This window comes from Meriones unguiculatus, chromosome 3 (genome assembly GCF_030254825.1).
Source record: "Meriones unguiculatus strain TT.TT164.6M chromosome 3, Bangor_MerUng_6.1, whole genome shotgun sequence".
Classification (NCBI taxonomy): Eukaryota; Metazoa; Chordata; class Mammalia; order Rodentia; family Muridae; genus Meriones; species Meriones unguiculatus.
Window position 1 is genome coordinate 50,623,068 of NC_083351.1, and position 16,311 is coordinate 50,639,378.

General features: G+C 42.8%; 1 protein-coding gene across 2 annotated transcripts; it reads right to left on the bottom strand.

Annotated features, from left to right (window-relative positions):
- Window positions 1-281: 281 nt before the first annotated feature.
- Window positions 282-15,698, bottom strand: Ppp1r17 (protein phosphatase 1 regulatory subunit 17). Of its 2 annotated transcripts, none has more exons than XM_021647443.2 (5): window positions 15,546-15,698; window positions 10,539-10,633; window positions 7,756-7,908; window positions 6,167-6,319; window positions 282-1,467 (listed from the first exon to the last, which is right to left on the bottom strand). In XM_021647443.2, exons 2-5 carry the CDS (start codon window positions 10,630-10,632, stop codon window positions 1,388-1,390), a joined length of 480 nt encoding a protein of 159 aa, XP_021503118.1. In that variant the 5' UTR covers window position 10,633; window positions 15,546-15,698; the 3' UTR covers window positions 282-1,387. The 2 variants fall into 2 exon arrangements, with proteins under 2 accessions (XP_021503118.1, XP_060235945.1); XM_060379962.1 differs by having other exon boundaries at window positions 10,539-10,731; window positions 15,546-15,664.
- Window positions 15,699-16,311: the final 613 nt, after the last annotated feature.

The following is a 16,311-nucleotide window of genomic DNA, read 5'->3' on the forward strand; positions in this document are numbered from 1 at the left end:
CCTTGGTTAGAGCCCAGCCTCCCTAGACTGCCAGCTCTCCAAACGTTTTCCCAAGAGAAAATAAAAATCAAGAATTTCATATAGATATTTTTTGGATTTGATTCTTGAATACTAACAGCTAATTCAAGGATTTAAAAGTTTTTTTTACAGGCTAAACAAAAATGCAAACAAATGAAAGCCAAACTGTGCAAGGTTTGTGGCTTCTTGTTTCCAACCTTTGTTTTTTATAATTCTGTGTAAGTGGAGTGCTAGGAAAAAATTTCAGGACCCAGAGATGTGTGCAGAAGTGTCTTTATTTCTGAAATGTATTGTATCTTTTACACCTTCGTAAGGGGGACAGAAAGACAGTAAGGCTGACAGCTGGAGCTCAAGTATGTACGGAACTGTCCCATGCTCCCTCTCTTGGTCTGAACGTTAGATCCTCTGCTTTTCTCCCCTGTAATATTCCTTGCCTTTGCCCTGTCTGCTGTCTGATAGGGGAAGTCCATATGCAAGGCCCCCACAGACACTCAGCGATTGCCAGCTGCACAGTAGCTAAATGCACAGCCATGTTCACCAGTCAACACCATCTCCTATACAAGAAAGTGTATTGAGTCTAAAGAAATGAGATGCTGAAAATATCAGAACAACCTTCAACTGGCCTTTAAATTTTTTAAAAATAAATTCCTTACAGTCATTGGTATTTATTTACCTACTATTAGGGATGACTCACTTATGACACAGTTCACAAATGTCAAGACAAGCAATATAGTTAGGAACTCTCATTTTTAACAATAAAATATCAGACTTCCTACATAGACCACCATTCTCTGTCTCTGATGTTTTCTGCTATGGCCTGGTGGGCTGCTGTCTCTTTGTGAACTTTTATAGCATCTGTAATGAGGGTCTTCTGAGTGTGGCCACAGTTGGACTCTCATGGTAGGAAGGAAGAAATGAAAAACCATTTCATAAGAACATTCTATCGATTAGAGACCAAATCTTCTCACCAGTCTAGCTGGGAACAGTGGCCCTGCTGGACGCTGGCATGGTTCGTACTGAGTCAGACTCTTCCCACTACTAAGCCAGGAGGAAAGGGCCCCTTGATCTGTGTTCTTTGCTTGCAGACACTGAGAGCTGAACTCTCACTTCTCTTACTTAAAAAAAAAATTACTTTCCTTCTTACTGCACGGAAAAATGAAAGTTTGAGAAGTGGAGCTGGAAAGCAACTCACGAGGAAAGAGGAGCAGGTGATCGGCAGCCTGACTTGTAAGTCTCCTAGAGAGGAGGCATCTAGATCTTAGAGTCAGACTAGGACAAAATGAGAGCAGAGACAAATCTATTTTTTCCCTCTAGGTCACCATAGGGAACCAAGCTAACCTATTTACACACGATCTCGGGGGAGGTATCTTTAAATAGTGATCTTGTCACCCTCCATTTCTTCATCTTCCATAATCACTCTGGGGCTCTCATCTCCAAGCAGAGTCAAACCTACAGAAACAAAATGTAGGCCTGCGATTACAAACGTCCAATTGAAACATCAAACATCCCTGGAGCCCCAAGACTGCTCTCAAAAGCACAGTGACCCAGAAATGCTTCCGTGTGGGGGAAGAACCAGGTGGCCTTATTTGATCTTTGCAGAAGGTGTTTAGGAGAACACCACTCTGGCCACAGGGAAGGCAGAGGCCTAACCTGTAGGCCACCTTCTTCCCTTCCTTGCACTATGGTGGGACAGAAGGCACAGAGATTTAGGAGGCCAACCTTGGGGGGCTTCAGTTTAGCCACTCTTTTCATCTAAACAGGGCAAGGTAATGTTTCACCTAAATGTTCTGTTTTCAAGTGTAAAATGGGACACTAGCACTTACTACGAAGAGACTTAAGTAAGATGTTTGTAACATACCTAGCCAAAAGGCACATCTGTGGGCCAGTGAGATGGCTCCGGGAATAAAGGAGCTTGTCATTAACCCTAACAGCCTTAGTTTGGTCACCAGGCTCCATACAGCAGGAGGAGAGAACTAATTCCTACATATTGTCCTTTGATATCCATAGGCCCATTGCGGCCTGCCCACCCACATTCATAAAGACATACTGTATAAAAAAAAAAAATTAAAGCCTATGCCTATGATCAACTAAATCATGGTGGATTTTTTTCATTTTGTTTTTCCACAATTTGTTAGTTTATTCCTCTTTTGAAAGGAACAGTCAGCCTAATAAATTCAAACCTTAAAGCACCAGAGAAAATGTTGAGCTCTGAATTTCGACTACCAGTGTCAGCCCGTGGATGACAGAGCCCACACATTTCAGAGTAAAGACATGATACTAGAGTATTGTGCATTTTCACACACAATTTAGAGCACTTTAGAGCAATTCTTTATTTGAAGACAGAATTAAAGAAACCCCATTTTTACAAAATGTAGACATGTTAGATGAATCCTTACTTAGGCAAAAATATGAAGTTGTTCTTTACTGGCCTGTGAAATTCAGATGTGACTTAATTTCTTTCTTTCTTTCTTTCTTTCTTTCTTTCTTTCTTTCTTTCTTTCTTTCTTTCTTATCATTTTTCAGAGCTGATCAGTTCAGAAAAGGCCAGCAAAGTAAACTTTGTTGCTCCTTCCCATTCATGAAAGTAGAACCAATTTAATAAATGACAAACCTGAGTCAAGGCCAGTCCTTGGCTATTTCTGTCATTTTTCTCTAGTCCCCAGTCTTGTTCCCACCACATCCTTGCACTGCCTGCCTCCACTCCTCTCGTTAGAGACTTTCCAGTCCACGCAGCACTTCCTAAAGATCTGAGTCTGGGGACTGGAAGCTGTGCTCCACACGGGGCCTTTCTACAGCATTGGCCTCCATTCAACAGCAACAAATTAATGAAGACTGTGTGGCTCTTAATGACTATTCGTTTGATTCAATTCCTAGTTTGTTTATATTTTTAACCAATTAGCTAGTATTTATTGGAGGAGAAAAAACAATTTCAAGTCTGGCTGAGGCTCACGCTTTTGTATAAATCACTTATAAATCACAGTTGGAGATAGTTTCTCTTATAACAGCTGCATAGAATTCCGTTTTTACTAAGGAGCATGTAAAATTAGTCATGTTGATGGGTGAAACTTTCCATCCTTCCTTTCTGGATATCTCTTTACATTAGGTCAAATTTAGGGTAATTTAAAATTGCCAAAAATAAAAAATCTTTAAATTCCTAAGTTCAGCAACTTTCTAGTTACTTTAGGTGCCCTTGAAATGTCGTCCTTGAAAATCTGGGCCAGAGGGTGAAGAAGAGGCCCTGGAACAGCAAGAATAGCAGAATCATGTTATATGGTAAAGTGGAACAAACTGCCACAGGGGCACAGAACATAATATTACGTGTAAAATAAGCTGGCATTTTCTATCAACATAGTGAAACACTGATTGTAATATTGTACAAGTAACAGATAAGGAATAGATTATGTTTGGCCTCTTAAGGGGCTCCTGATTGCTGTTGATGACAGGAAGGGGTAGAGCTGTTAGGATACAGGACCTATCAACAAGAAGTAAGTGTATTGCTCATGGGGGGGGCATATCCTTGAAGGACATTGGCCTCCCATGTCCATCCCATATTTCTGGTCTTTTTCCAAGCCTCTACAAGGTGAAGGACTTTGTTCCACTATGCACCTCACTATGGGATGCTCTCTCTGTCCTGCCACAGGCTCAAAGACAACAAAGCCAAGCCACTATGGACTAAAGCTCTGAAAATCTAAGTCCAACAAAACTTTCCTCTCTTTACTCTGATTTTCTCCAGTGTTTTGTCACAGTGTCAAAAAAAATGCCTAGTACAGAAGCTCAGAATAGCCGTCTTTATTTTCTGGGTACCCCGTTCAGAGAAACCTTATAGGGATGGGCATATGCTCGCACCACCACTTCTCCTGTCTTTGTCGCTTTGAGGATATAAGGTCAAACCAGTGACCTGATGTGTCTTTCTCCTGATCTCTATTGGCCTGAGGAGCAAGAACTGTGTCCGTGGGAGGACACTACAGCCAGAGCTCTTCCCTTGGTCTTCAGGCCCCACTGAGGAGCTCACTCAACCCACCCAAATTATAGCTTACCCAGTTGGGAGAAAAAAATTGCATTTCCTACAGGAATCAATGCTGCAAGAGAGACTGAGGCCTTTGATTCAGTTATCCTTTTAATTTTTCATGTGTATGTATACATGCATGTGATTCTACATATTTGCAGGTACATATGTGCATGTGTGTGGAGGCAAGAGTTTTATATCAAGTGTCTTCCATTCATCACTCTTTGCTTTATATATCAAGGTAAGGTCTCAAGTTGAAGCTTAACAATTCAGCCAGGCTAAGTAGTCTGGCTGCCTTTGACATCCTTCACCTCTTATTTCCTGAGTCCTGGAGGTACAGACTCCATGTCCACACCCAGATTAAATAATAATAACAATAAAAAAGCTGGAGTCTGGAGATCTAAACTCAAGCCCTACACTTTATCCACTGAGCCATCTCCCAATCTCAGGCCCTCATTCTTTAATGCTCTACCAATACCCTATAAAACTTCACTAAAATCATGGTTTGCACTGTAGGAATTCTGGAGCAACATTCAGATTCCCAGCAATCCTACACATCCAACATCTAGCACAAGACTCAGGCATAGTAAAGATCTAGCAAATGTCAATACCTCTTTTTTCTGTGTATAGCAGAATTTAGAGTTTAGGGAACTTGGCTCCTTGTAAGGTATTATTGCACTGGGCCAAGAAACCTTGGTCTTAGGCCAGGTTTCCAGTCCTGTGTCTTTGTGAGGTGCTCAGAATGCTGATTCTAAGCAAGATCTTACCTAGACATCATCCAAACTTAGCTATCTCCATTAAGTGGGTATTCCTCAAACCTTGTGAACCCTAGCAAAGGTGGCACCTGTCTTCATAACCCAAACTAAGGGATTGCTGTCTCAGAGCAGAAGAGACATGTGCTATTTTCAAAGGAGGTCCTACTCTCTTTGTGTAAGTGCACTGTTTTGATTTCTGACCCCCAAACTTTCCTGTTGAAGTTCAATATTTCCTGCTTCATTGTCCTTATTTCATTTGGTTCTTTTTGCCACCAATCTTGACTAAGTACTTTTTTCTCTTTTAAGCAGTCTTGGTACCTGTTTCTGACCAATCAACCAACACTCCCTGCCATGCAATTTTCAAGATGGATTACTGGCAACTGTGGGCCAAGTTTAACAAAGCCTGGGCCTGGCAAGGAAGCCTTAGAGGACTCTCTGTGGAGGGTCCATTCAGGCAGTTGGACTTGTCAAATAAGCTCATTAATGTAAGGGAGTAATATAGTTAGCACGAGATATAGAAGGGAATCTTTGTCCAGTTTCCCCTTGCCAAGGGTTAATGAGAGGTGTCTCTGTGGTGTGTTTGTCTGTAGTTCCTCTCAGCACCCTTATTAGAATTAGCAGGAGTCTTTCTGAATGCCTGCCAAAGGCTCTGTCCTTTTCAGCTTAACTAGCATTGTAGTTACTGCCAATTCTTTACACACTAAAGGATTCCAGAAAGAAAGCACCTCGGCTAACACAGCAAGGGCAGCTGGGAGCATGCAGCAATGTCACCCACTGAAGGTTCTTACAGCAGAGCTTCACTGACTTGAGGAATTTCACCAAGTCTGTAGGGTCATGGTTTAACTGTGAGGCCACTTGATTCATTCCCCACTCATTCCTCAACTTGTGAATGATGTTCTCAGGGACAAGGACAGTATCCCAGTACGTTTCTTTTGTGTGTTATCTGACATGTATTCTGACACCCATCTTATCTTTCTTCCTCCATCTTTGTCTCATGTCTTAAAAATTAGTTCATACAATTTGGGAAATCTTCCATCAGACATAGCACACACAATCCATGCAAGGTGGTGAAGCAGGAATTTCAGCCCCTTTCAAGGTCCCACTGACATTTCTGTTTCACTGGCTCAGTGAATTTGACCAGGTCTGCTGAAGCACAAACTATTTCTGAGCCTCTTCCACCCCCAAGTCAGCCCCTGGGGAACTCCCAATGAGCAAAAAACCCGGAAGGCAGCAGTAAGTGTGAGTACATGGGCATATGAGCTCAACCCAGCCTGCTAGGCCAGGACCCGGGCCATGCCCCCTACACCTCCAGATGGTAAGGCTCCAGCCTGCTCCCAGCCCTCCTCTGAATGTTCTATACCAGTTTGTTTGTTTTTTCCCCTTTTACCTGCAACAAAGGGAGGCATGTGGAAGGCAGGTGTGTCTTTTCTCCTTGGCCTTTTCTGTTCTGTGTCAGTGTTATGAAGAGCTGGGCCTGTCTTGCCCTTTGGAGCTCTCTCTTGGACATCATATCTTTTAATTAAGTGTTCTGAAATCACACCTGCAGGGTAAGAAGAGCAGAAAGAGGAACAGGGTCAAGTGTGCCGAGCCTACTGCCGAGGGTTTGGGCACAAGGACCTGGTGCGCTGGTACCTGGAGAAGGCAAATGATGTGGCCTTTGAAACTTGCTTTTTAAAAAAGAAGGAGGAGGAGAAAAAATTCCTGTGAGAATAGTTTTATTATTAGATGTTCTTAATGCTTGATTTCATTTTGCCCAAAGAATTTGATATTGCCACCACTATTATCTATCTCAGGAAAGAGAGAGAGAGAAATACCTCCGACTTTTTCATAGCTAAAGCCAGAGAGGAGGGGTGATATTTCTGGCCTGCAAGATCTGAGTCACATGTGTTCATCCCCATTCCTTAATTATTTGTCCACCTTCACTTGCTCTCACCAAGCTGCTTCCTCTACTGCATACAGGGAGAGGAGCTGGGCTTCTCACCATCATTTCATATTTCTTTAATATCTCCCTTTATGAATGGTTCCACAATTACTCCTCAGACTCATATCCCAATGTTTTGATCTAAGACCTTCTATTACATTGTTGCTAGCTGTAGCTTTTCTGCTGGGCTCCTTGCTCAGTGAAGTCTGGGGGTTCCATTGATATTCAGGTTTCTTCCATAGTCCAGTGACTGACTGGGGGAGACCTATCTCTTGTGGCCTTCTCCATCAGTCCTCCATCCTGATGGAATTCCATGCCTGCTAGCTAAAGATGCTCATGGTACCTTTGGAAGCTTGTGGGGACTTTATTCTCTCTGTGTTGATGATCTCAGATATTGTGAGCCTTTGTCCATGAATTTCCAAAGCCCAGGGAAACTCCTTATCCCTAGCATCTTTGTCACCAACCTCCACTGCTACTGGGAGAAAACTTCTACATTGTATTCCACATATGCTACCACACTATACCAATTATATTTTAGAATTTAACTCAAAGGTTTAAAGAAAAGTTTTTGGAGATCAGTGCAACCTGGCAGCTTGCCCTGGAAGCCATGCAGAGTGCTGTGTGTCTTGTTTCTTTTTTGTTTGTTTGACTTTATATGTTTTAATTTTATTACTTATTTATTTTATTAATTACAGTTTATTCACATTGTATCCCAGCTGTAGCCCCCTCCCTTGTCCCCTCCCAATCCCACCCTCCCTTCTTCTTCTCCTCCCATGCCCCTCCCCCAGTCCACTGATATGGGAATTCCTCCTCCCCTTCTATCTGACCCTAGCCTATCAGGTCTCATCAGGACTGGCTGCATTGTCTTCCTCTGTGGCCTGGTAAGGCTGGTCCCCTCTCAGGGGAAGTTGATCAAAGAGCCAGCCACTGAGTTCATGTCAGAGACAGCCTCTGTTCCCCTTACTAGGGAACCCATTTGGAGACTGAGCTGCCATGGGTACATCTGAGCAGGGGCTCTAAGTTATCTGTATGCATGGTCCTTGGTTGTTCCTTACCTGGTATGAAAGGTGGGATGTGCAGTGCGGGTGTATCTTTCCTTCTGGGTTTCTTCTGGTCTGACTCAACATTTAGAGTAGCCTGTACATTCTTCCCCTTTCTTGGCTTCTTTTTGAGGTCACAATCCTTTATGAACTGGTCAGAAACCTCATCTGGTTTCAAGGAGGAAAATGAATAACATGAGTGATTCTTGAATCACAACTGGTTGGTTTTTAACCACATTTGATGTTAGAGACAGAGCTCATTTGGTCTAAATAGAAAAGTGTTTATTTTTTATCTTATCAGTAGATGACTTGGATTCACTTGCATGTGTTTATATATAAAATAGGAAATTAGAACTTGGTAAGGCTTAAAAACTGTTTAACATTTATTTTTGTTTTAGGTGTGGGGTGTTTTGCTTGCATGTATGTCTGTGCATGCGTTGCCTGCAGGGGTCAGAAGAGGGCATTGGTGTCCCCTGGGACTGAAGTTACAGATGGTTGTGAACTGCTTGTTATGTGCTGGCTGAGGCCAGTGCCAGCTCTCCAGCCCCCTGGTGAAACTTTAAATTTAGAGAAATCAAGATACTTATGAAGGCAAAGACAAGCAGAAAAATGTGACCAGGCTTGAACTGAAGTTTTTCAGTTCTCTTCTGCTCAGGAATCACTTTCCTTAAAGGCCCATAAGCCATGGGCAACAGATGCTCCCAGATCCTACAACTTTTCACTAGGGTACAGTGAACCTCTTTCCTTCTGTACCTCTGTGGGCTGCCTAGTCCTCTTGAAAAGCCCCACTCAGGCTTCAGCATCTACCTTTCCTCTGCCTGTGTGTTTGCAAGTGTCCTCTTCATGGTGTTGCTTTCTGTCTGATCGCTTTACTTTAACAGCCTCTTTTTATTAGATCCCTTCCAGCCCAGCCTCTATGTTAAATAATCAGAGGTTCTCACAGGTGGTGACTCCAGACATGGCTCCTGAAAACTCCTGCTATGTGTTAAACCCAGGCATCTTTGTCTGCTCCACTCTCCTTTGCATTTCTCTGCCATTGTTCAAGCCCTGATCCATTGTTCTGAAACAAGTAATCTGTGATTCTGAGAATTTGGGACTTAATTTTTAGACATGCTGATGACATCATCCCCATTGTTTTGGTGAAGATGATGTTAAATCAGTGTGCATGTGTTTTGTATGTCTGATACATGTCACCTGCTCAGTATCGTACCCAGTATGCCACTGCTCACCTGGAACCCCCAGCAGACCTGCAGGAGGCCCCAGCATTGGCAGTTTTTTTTTTTTGTTTGTTTGTTTGTTTTGTTTTTTTTTAACCCAGCGCTTACTCTCCTTTCTCATTTTCTGAATAGTAATAGCCTTTTTGCTTGTTGTTTATTGGAAAGCGCCTTCATAGTCCACATGTTTAAGGAATTACACTAGAAATGTTCAGTAAACACAAACCATTGTGTGTGTATCATCAGCCATCACCATAGAAAAGCACTGCAATAATCACATGTGATGGTTCTCTCCATGATCCTGAGACATAAGCTTTTCCTTTAAGTGGAAGGCACTGACAGTGTCACCCAACAGCCTCAACCTAACCGAGGCTTATTGAGTTTGAACTCCGGGAGGGCACTGAGATGTGTGAAGTTCACCTACATAAGAAAAGGAGGTGTGGGGAGATTTCACTGATTTTGCTGCACATGTGGTCTATCCCAGCTTCTCAGTACTTGGTTTTGCCAGTTGCTCAATACTCATTCCATTCCGGAACAAATTTCATTTAATCCCCACACTAAGCCGGCAGTTACTCCACTTTCATCTCCAGTTTGCAGATGTAGTCAGTTTATTGATAAGGATCAAGCTAAGTCTTAGAGCTACTTCTCAGCTGTATAGTCAGCCTGGCTGACACTGAAATTCTTCAAAGTTGTTACCACATCACTCCTTCCCCATGCTCGACAAACTATAGGTGCTGACTGAATGATGGTGCTTAGGATGGGAGCTGCCCGGCTGTGGGGATCCTGAAGGCATAGCTTGTATCTGACAATATTAGGGGTGGGCTACCATCCCAAACCAAGGAGCTGCTTAACACCTAGTGCAGAAAGCAAGACATTTGTTTCAATTCTGACTTTCATTTCAATTGTAATTTTCCCTATTTTTTTTTTTTTTGGAGAAATCCTGAACATAAAATATCTTGAAGGCAATCGAGGAGAGGGGAGATGAGAGGAGTCATAACCAGATGAGGCATTAACAAAGGCTATGAATATGCAAAAGGCCCATCCATCAAAAGTCTGAGTGTCTCATTTTTAGAAATGGGTAGAGGCAGAAATGTTTCTGGTGTTTTCATTACAAAGGTTATGCAAAAAGTCAGTTCTGGAAAGGAAACAGATTGACAATAAAGCAGAAAAGGGCTATTTAAAATTCCATCTTGATAGGCAAAGAGAGATATTTGAAATATTTTATTGGTACTGCACATGGGGTTTAAGTGTGCTGGAAAATACTGGAAACAAGCTATATTGCCACATTCCATTTATTGCCTCAAAAATGCTCTGCCTGGGACTCTGTCAGATCCAAAACACAGGACAATGCTTCTCTGCTTCTCTGTCTCTAATTCGAATGAACTTCTCTCCGCCACTTCAACTAATATTTACGTGGCAGACCCCACAGACCCGTGGCTAGTTGCCTGTCCATCTGGTCTAGACTGCCACCAGAAGGCACAGGCTATCACGTTTCAGGGGGCCTTCTCTCTGACTTGCCTGAAGCAGTATGGCAAAGAACGCTCCTCTGGCTTACAGAACAGACATTCCCAATGGAGCTTTTACCTGAGTGGCTGCAGTGAGGATCCAGCTTGACCAAGATGTCTTCTGGAAGCTCCAGAGGCTGCACTGGCTCAGTGGTCATCATCTCAGTGGACATCCTCGTTGGGAGAGAGACAGAGAACGAGAGAGACACAGAGACAGACAGAGAGACAGATAGAGACAGACACAGGACAGAGACAGACAGTCTTTTCTAGCACTGGAGAAGTTAAAAACAGTATCTAAGTATATAAGCATATCTTCTGTTCATTCATTGGCTCATTTAGTTAATAAATATATAGAGTACCAAGTGATTATTATTGTAGGTCCCAGCTCAATCCTATTTTTCATGTCTTCTTCTTATAGTTAATTACTAAATTTTAAATATAAGCCAAAATCAAACAACACACACACACACACACACACACTTGTGTCTCTCCCTATTATAAAGTGCTATATATCAATTGTCATTATTTGACTACTTAAGAGTTGCAGACTGTAGTCAAGTGTGAATTAGAAATAAGCTGTCTAAGAGTTAAAGAAAACATCAGCCATACATCATGTGTATTTTCTGTGTTGAGTTCTGCAGAGTATGATTGTATCTACATAACAAATGAGGAATGGGAGTGCACAAGCTCACTTAATTTGTTTAGTTGTCACATATCTTAGTTAAGTTTAGATCAAAATATAGTCATAGTTAATTCTAGACACTTTAGTATAAACAAAGCAAATCCTCTGAACCCAGAGTTAGCTAAGGCTCTTGGTTCTTTATAACTGCCACTTATAAAATAACTTAGCTGCCTCTTCATGCATTCTGTGAGGGTAGCAGGTATCCAGAGAGGGAAAGCTTGATCTCTGTGAATATTTTTATTCTCTTCATAGGGATTCCTGAAATAAAAGCAAGTCTCTTCCTGTCCCCAGCTTTCTATCTTTCCTGGGATACAAATCTATGAACTTTCACATCCATTAGCTACAGTCTTGTCCAGGAGAAGCGGAACCCTGCATGGATACAGTGAGAGATGCATTAGCTGAGTCTCGAGAAAGTCTTCATGAGAGTCTGTTTCCTGTGTTCCCTTCGGATAATTTATTGCTGGTTGTCCATAATAGCCAGGGTAGGGTGGGGGAAAATGAAAAAGGTTAAAATGACCAAGCCAACTCCCTTCTCATGAGAGACTGGGACCTGCAACAGGCAGGTCCACAGATCATCCACAGTGATAGTCTGGGAGTTCAGAATGAGCCTTTGAAGCCTTTGAAGTTTAAGTCACTGTTCCCTGGGAAGCAGAGGGATTCTCCCCCATGAGCTGAGGTCATTGTAGAGCAGATGGGCTATTAGCTCATCACTTGAGCCTGGCTTTTAGTGTCACTCTTAACAGACAGATTGTGTGAGTGCCTTCAGCAGAAATCAATTCAGCCCATTGTTCTTAGTGTCTGGGTAAAGAGTGCCAACTCTTGGAACCACAAGGAAGTGAGTTGTGACCTTCCATAAGCTACATTTTTGTGCTAGTATTTTTGAAAAGGAGAATGTCATCCAGAAAAAAAGGGGTTCTATGCTGAGAGCTCTTGGAAATGTGATAGACTCAAAATGGTCCTATTTAACAAAACTCCCTCCTCTCTGCAATATCTCTAGCCTGTTGAAAATCAGCCCATAGTGATCTGATAAGTATCTAAACTCAAAATAAACTGAAGTCTAGTAGGAATAATGGTAGTATAAACTGACCTACAATTAGTCATGTGCTCACAACTAGATCATTGCAAAAGTTCGGGCCCTTACTGTACACTTCCCAGATGGCTCTATGATGCTACCCTTCTCCTCTGCACCCTAAGGCAAATTGCTCCTTGTACTGGAATCACATGTCCTGTGAGCCCAGTAGTTCTTTATTTACTTTGAACTTCTGTTTTTTAAGTGACACTGACTTGAAGTAATGACATCTTCCCCATAGAACTCCTGTGAAGATGAAGATGGATTGCCTCATTTTTAACACATTGAAGGCACTTTCTATTCCATAGCTATTATCATGTACCATTGTCTATGACCCTCGGTGAGGACCAGCTGCATAACTAAAAAATCCCAAGAAACGATTGAAACTTCACTCTCATGTAGCTGTTGAGCTGGAGAAAAGCTGATTTCATCTGAGATACACAGTTGCGTCAGCTGTGGATCACAGCAGGAACACACCACCCTTGGCTGGTGAAGCATAGAGGATCAGCTTGGAATCTCAGAATCCCCTAGACAGGCTGGGGCAGGCAATGCCCCATTACAAATCTGATGATGGCTCCTTTCAAAGATAACTCCTGTTGCTTTGTCTTTAGAGGAAGCAATTCTATTTTAAGCCAGTGTGATTAAAATGTGTTGAACTAGAACACTCTTTGAAAGGAGACACGGTTCATATCTGGGATTTTTATGTTACAATGGTATCAGAGATGTTTGACAGAGGTGTGTTTTGACCGGGAATAAATTGTACGACACTTTAATCTTGGTTGATGTCATTATGACTGTCCTGTCACCAAATCGTCAACAAAAAGAAAGAACAATAATGATGATGGAGTGTCTTGAATCAGGGTCATCTCACTGATGGAAGTCACTCGTCACTGGCTGTTGAGTCTTAGTGTGAGGTGACCACAGCCCTGCCCTGCTCGTCACTCTCATTCTTAGAGGAAAAGGAAGCTCCCTAAATGGTAAGATGAGGATCTATTTCATTCCTGGTCCCCACCCTACTCATACATCTCCCTGTTAGCTTTGTCTGTGTCCCTAACAGTTTTCATGGAGGACCCTGCATTTGCCACGATGCCCAGGGAAGGTTCCGACAGCTCCCTTGGCTGCTTTCTGTAATTTGGGAGTTTCTGGGGAACCAGTTTTTTTTTTTTTTTTCAAACCTAAATAATTGGTCCCCTGGGTGCTCAGATTCCAACCCCAATGTTGAGGCCTTCTGAGGCACTTCTTCATGGAGATTTTACACTAGGGGGTGTTTTCTTTAGTCAAGCGGTTTGTGAATCCTTTGCCATTTTCTTGCATCATACTTCCTCGGCAGGGTCTCTAAATTCTTACTTTCACTCAGTGATGAGTATTGGCATTGGCCCACCCACCCTCACCTGAAGCCAAATGTGTTATGGAAATCAGGACATTTTCATTATGTAAGACTCCTAGAAGGGCCTTGGGGAACCCCAGAAATCTCCCCAGAAATCTCATGTGTTATTTCTACAGCCAAATTCGAGTATTCACAATGAAGGGTGCAAGGATGGACTCTATGAAGATCCATATCCTTCCAGGTCAGGTGTTGTTACTGAGTTTATGCTGAACTATATACAACAGCAGCAACATCCTTCGTCCTTTCTGCTTTTCAGTTTCCAGATGTCTCAGAGAACAAAAGGCTGATTATCAGAATCATTTTCTTGGCTGACATTTGAGAGAATGTGGGAAGACCATAGAAAGCGTACTAGATCAACAGTATAACTTTAGGACCTTGGGGAAATTTCCAGGACTCCACATGTTAAAATCTTGCAACTTCCTTACCAAATCTTTTCGTAATGGACCCTGCTTTTCTTTTCACTGGAATACTTATAAATTTGAACACCACTAGGAGTGATGGTCTAAGGAGTGGAGACCCATAAACTGTTATCACACTTCTCAGCCAGTGCTGCTGACGGCTGTCACCTAATCTTTGGAGACTAGAAACAGAGGCCTAAGGAGTTAGGCACCAAGGAAGGTATCTCGTTAAGTTGTGGAAAAGACAGGGGCCAGTTGTCTGTTGGCGCAGCTATGAAAATTCAGACACACACTTCGCTGAGGCTGGTCTCAGCTCACCCAGGCTACTTTCAAGGGGACAGCTGTGCTGCCTCTGGAGCTCAGTTTGCGATCACAATCTGGCCCAGACACTTGCCTGCTCTCTGAAGAGCACAAGAATACACATTTTAACCCATAGCAAAAACAAAACAAAACAAAACAAAACAAAAAAACAAAAAACAAAAAACTGCTCCAAAGGTGACACACTTTGGGGCAGCTCTAGGCAAAAACAGTCTTGGCTACTTTCCCCACTCTCTAGCTGGGCAGCGAGGTGAAGGATAGCTTTCACGTCTGTACTCTTGATCTTAGCCAAAATGTCAAGAAGCGAGAGCTTTCATATCTGCAGGCAGGTGTGCAGGGGGCTCTTCCCTGGGGCTGTTAAGAGGGTCAGCACCCAGCCAGAAGCCAGTCACATACTGACCCTTCTGTGATTTTATGCCTTCTTTGCTCACTTAGTCCCCGTAAGTATAATACCTTTATTTAAATTAATCTAAATTGTCATACCAATATCATCCTAGTTCCAGCCTTTTCTAAAGCTGCTAATAAGATTAACATACTTAAAGACATTAACCAAAAGGAGACCACACATTTCTAGGCCTCAGGATGAAAAGATGCAAGTTTCAGGAGTAGGTGGACACTCTGTTAACCATATAACTTTCTAAAGGACATCCTCAAACAATTAGGTCTATCTTTTTTTGATGCAATAAAAGCTTTGGAAAAAAAAATGTATCCAGAGCCCAGCATCTGGTTAGCCTTCCCTCTGGCTTTGAGCAGTTCATATCCTTTGCCAACCTCTCTTGAACTGAGGGTTGTATCCAAGCCCCAGATCACCACATCTGCAAATAGCATTTCTTCATTTGAAAGACTTAAACCTGCAGTCTTCCTCAAGGACTGGCTGTGCCTTGAAGTAAGATGTGAGGATGAGCTGAGACAAGCACCTTCGCTCAGATGGCGAGGACTTCAAGAGAGTAAGAAGACCCACCACATTCAGCTCCAACCTTCATGGTTTTGTCTGGGAGAACACAGACCACCACAGAACCCAAGACATACCACACCTCTCAGAAAACTGATGTGACAATTGTGACTTTGTCTGCCCCACGGAGCCCCAGCTTAGCCTTGCTCCATAAATAACATTCAGTGCCGCCAGCATACTTTGCTTTGTCCCACCAAACACGAGGAAGCAGTAAGTTACTGGAAGCTTGCTTTTTCTCATCACCAAAGTTTCTGGGGTAAAAAAAATCCCAAGCACTTACCAATCAGTGCAGGTGCTGATCTGAGAAGACAGAGGGTAGAGGCAGCTCTCCTCCCTGGGCTGGGGCTCTACTCAGCAGCACTGGCTGCTGTTGCCCTGCTCCAGCTCCTCTTATCTAGGGACCAGCTGCTGTGGTTGCCATGGGGATGTTCTGTTTCTCAGGCACCAGGGCAAGGGGGATGGAGAGGGAGCGATAACTAGCTTGGTCATTCCTGTTCTCTGCAGCAATGACTGTATATTACAAACAACAGCACCCGGAAGTCTATGTTGAGTTCTTAGTGTAAGTGTCAGGGAAATTTACACAAACCAACTCTACCTTGGAATCCTCTTAAACATTCAGTGGCAGATTTTAAAACCTTTATTTTTCCACGGGTGGGATCACCTAGCCTCACAAATATGGACACTGAGGCACGACGCTTAGCAGCTTGTCATTGAGGGGCCACAGCAAATTTCAATACACATGTTGGTGTCAGTTAAGTCAGAGCACAATGTCATGATGAGGAAAGGAATAATGATAGTGCCACTCACTAACATTTACAGACTGTTAACCCTCCCCAGTGCCAGGCATTCTTCCAAATCCCTTTAGCTCCAGCAACCTGAAAATGAACGTCTGTAGCAATCGCCATATTAACAGGAGAGTGAAACCGAGGTGCCAGATCATCACCACATTTGTCTCAAAGATTTACAGATTTGCTCAGGGAGACATGAGGCCACATAGAACTCAGGACCTCATCAACCTTGGAAGACTCACATGAAAGTGATTTTAC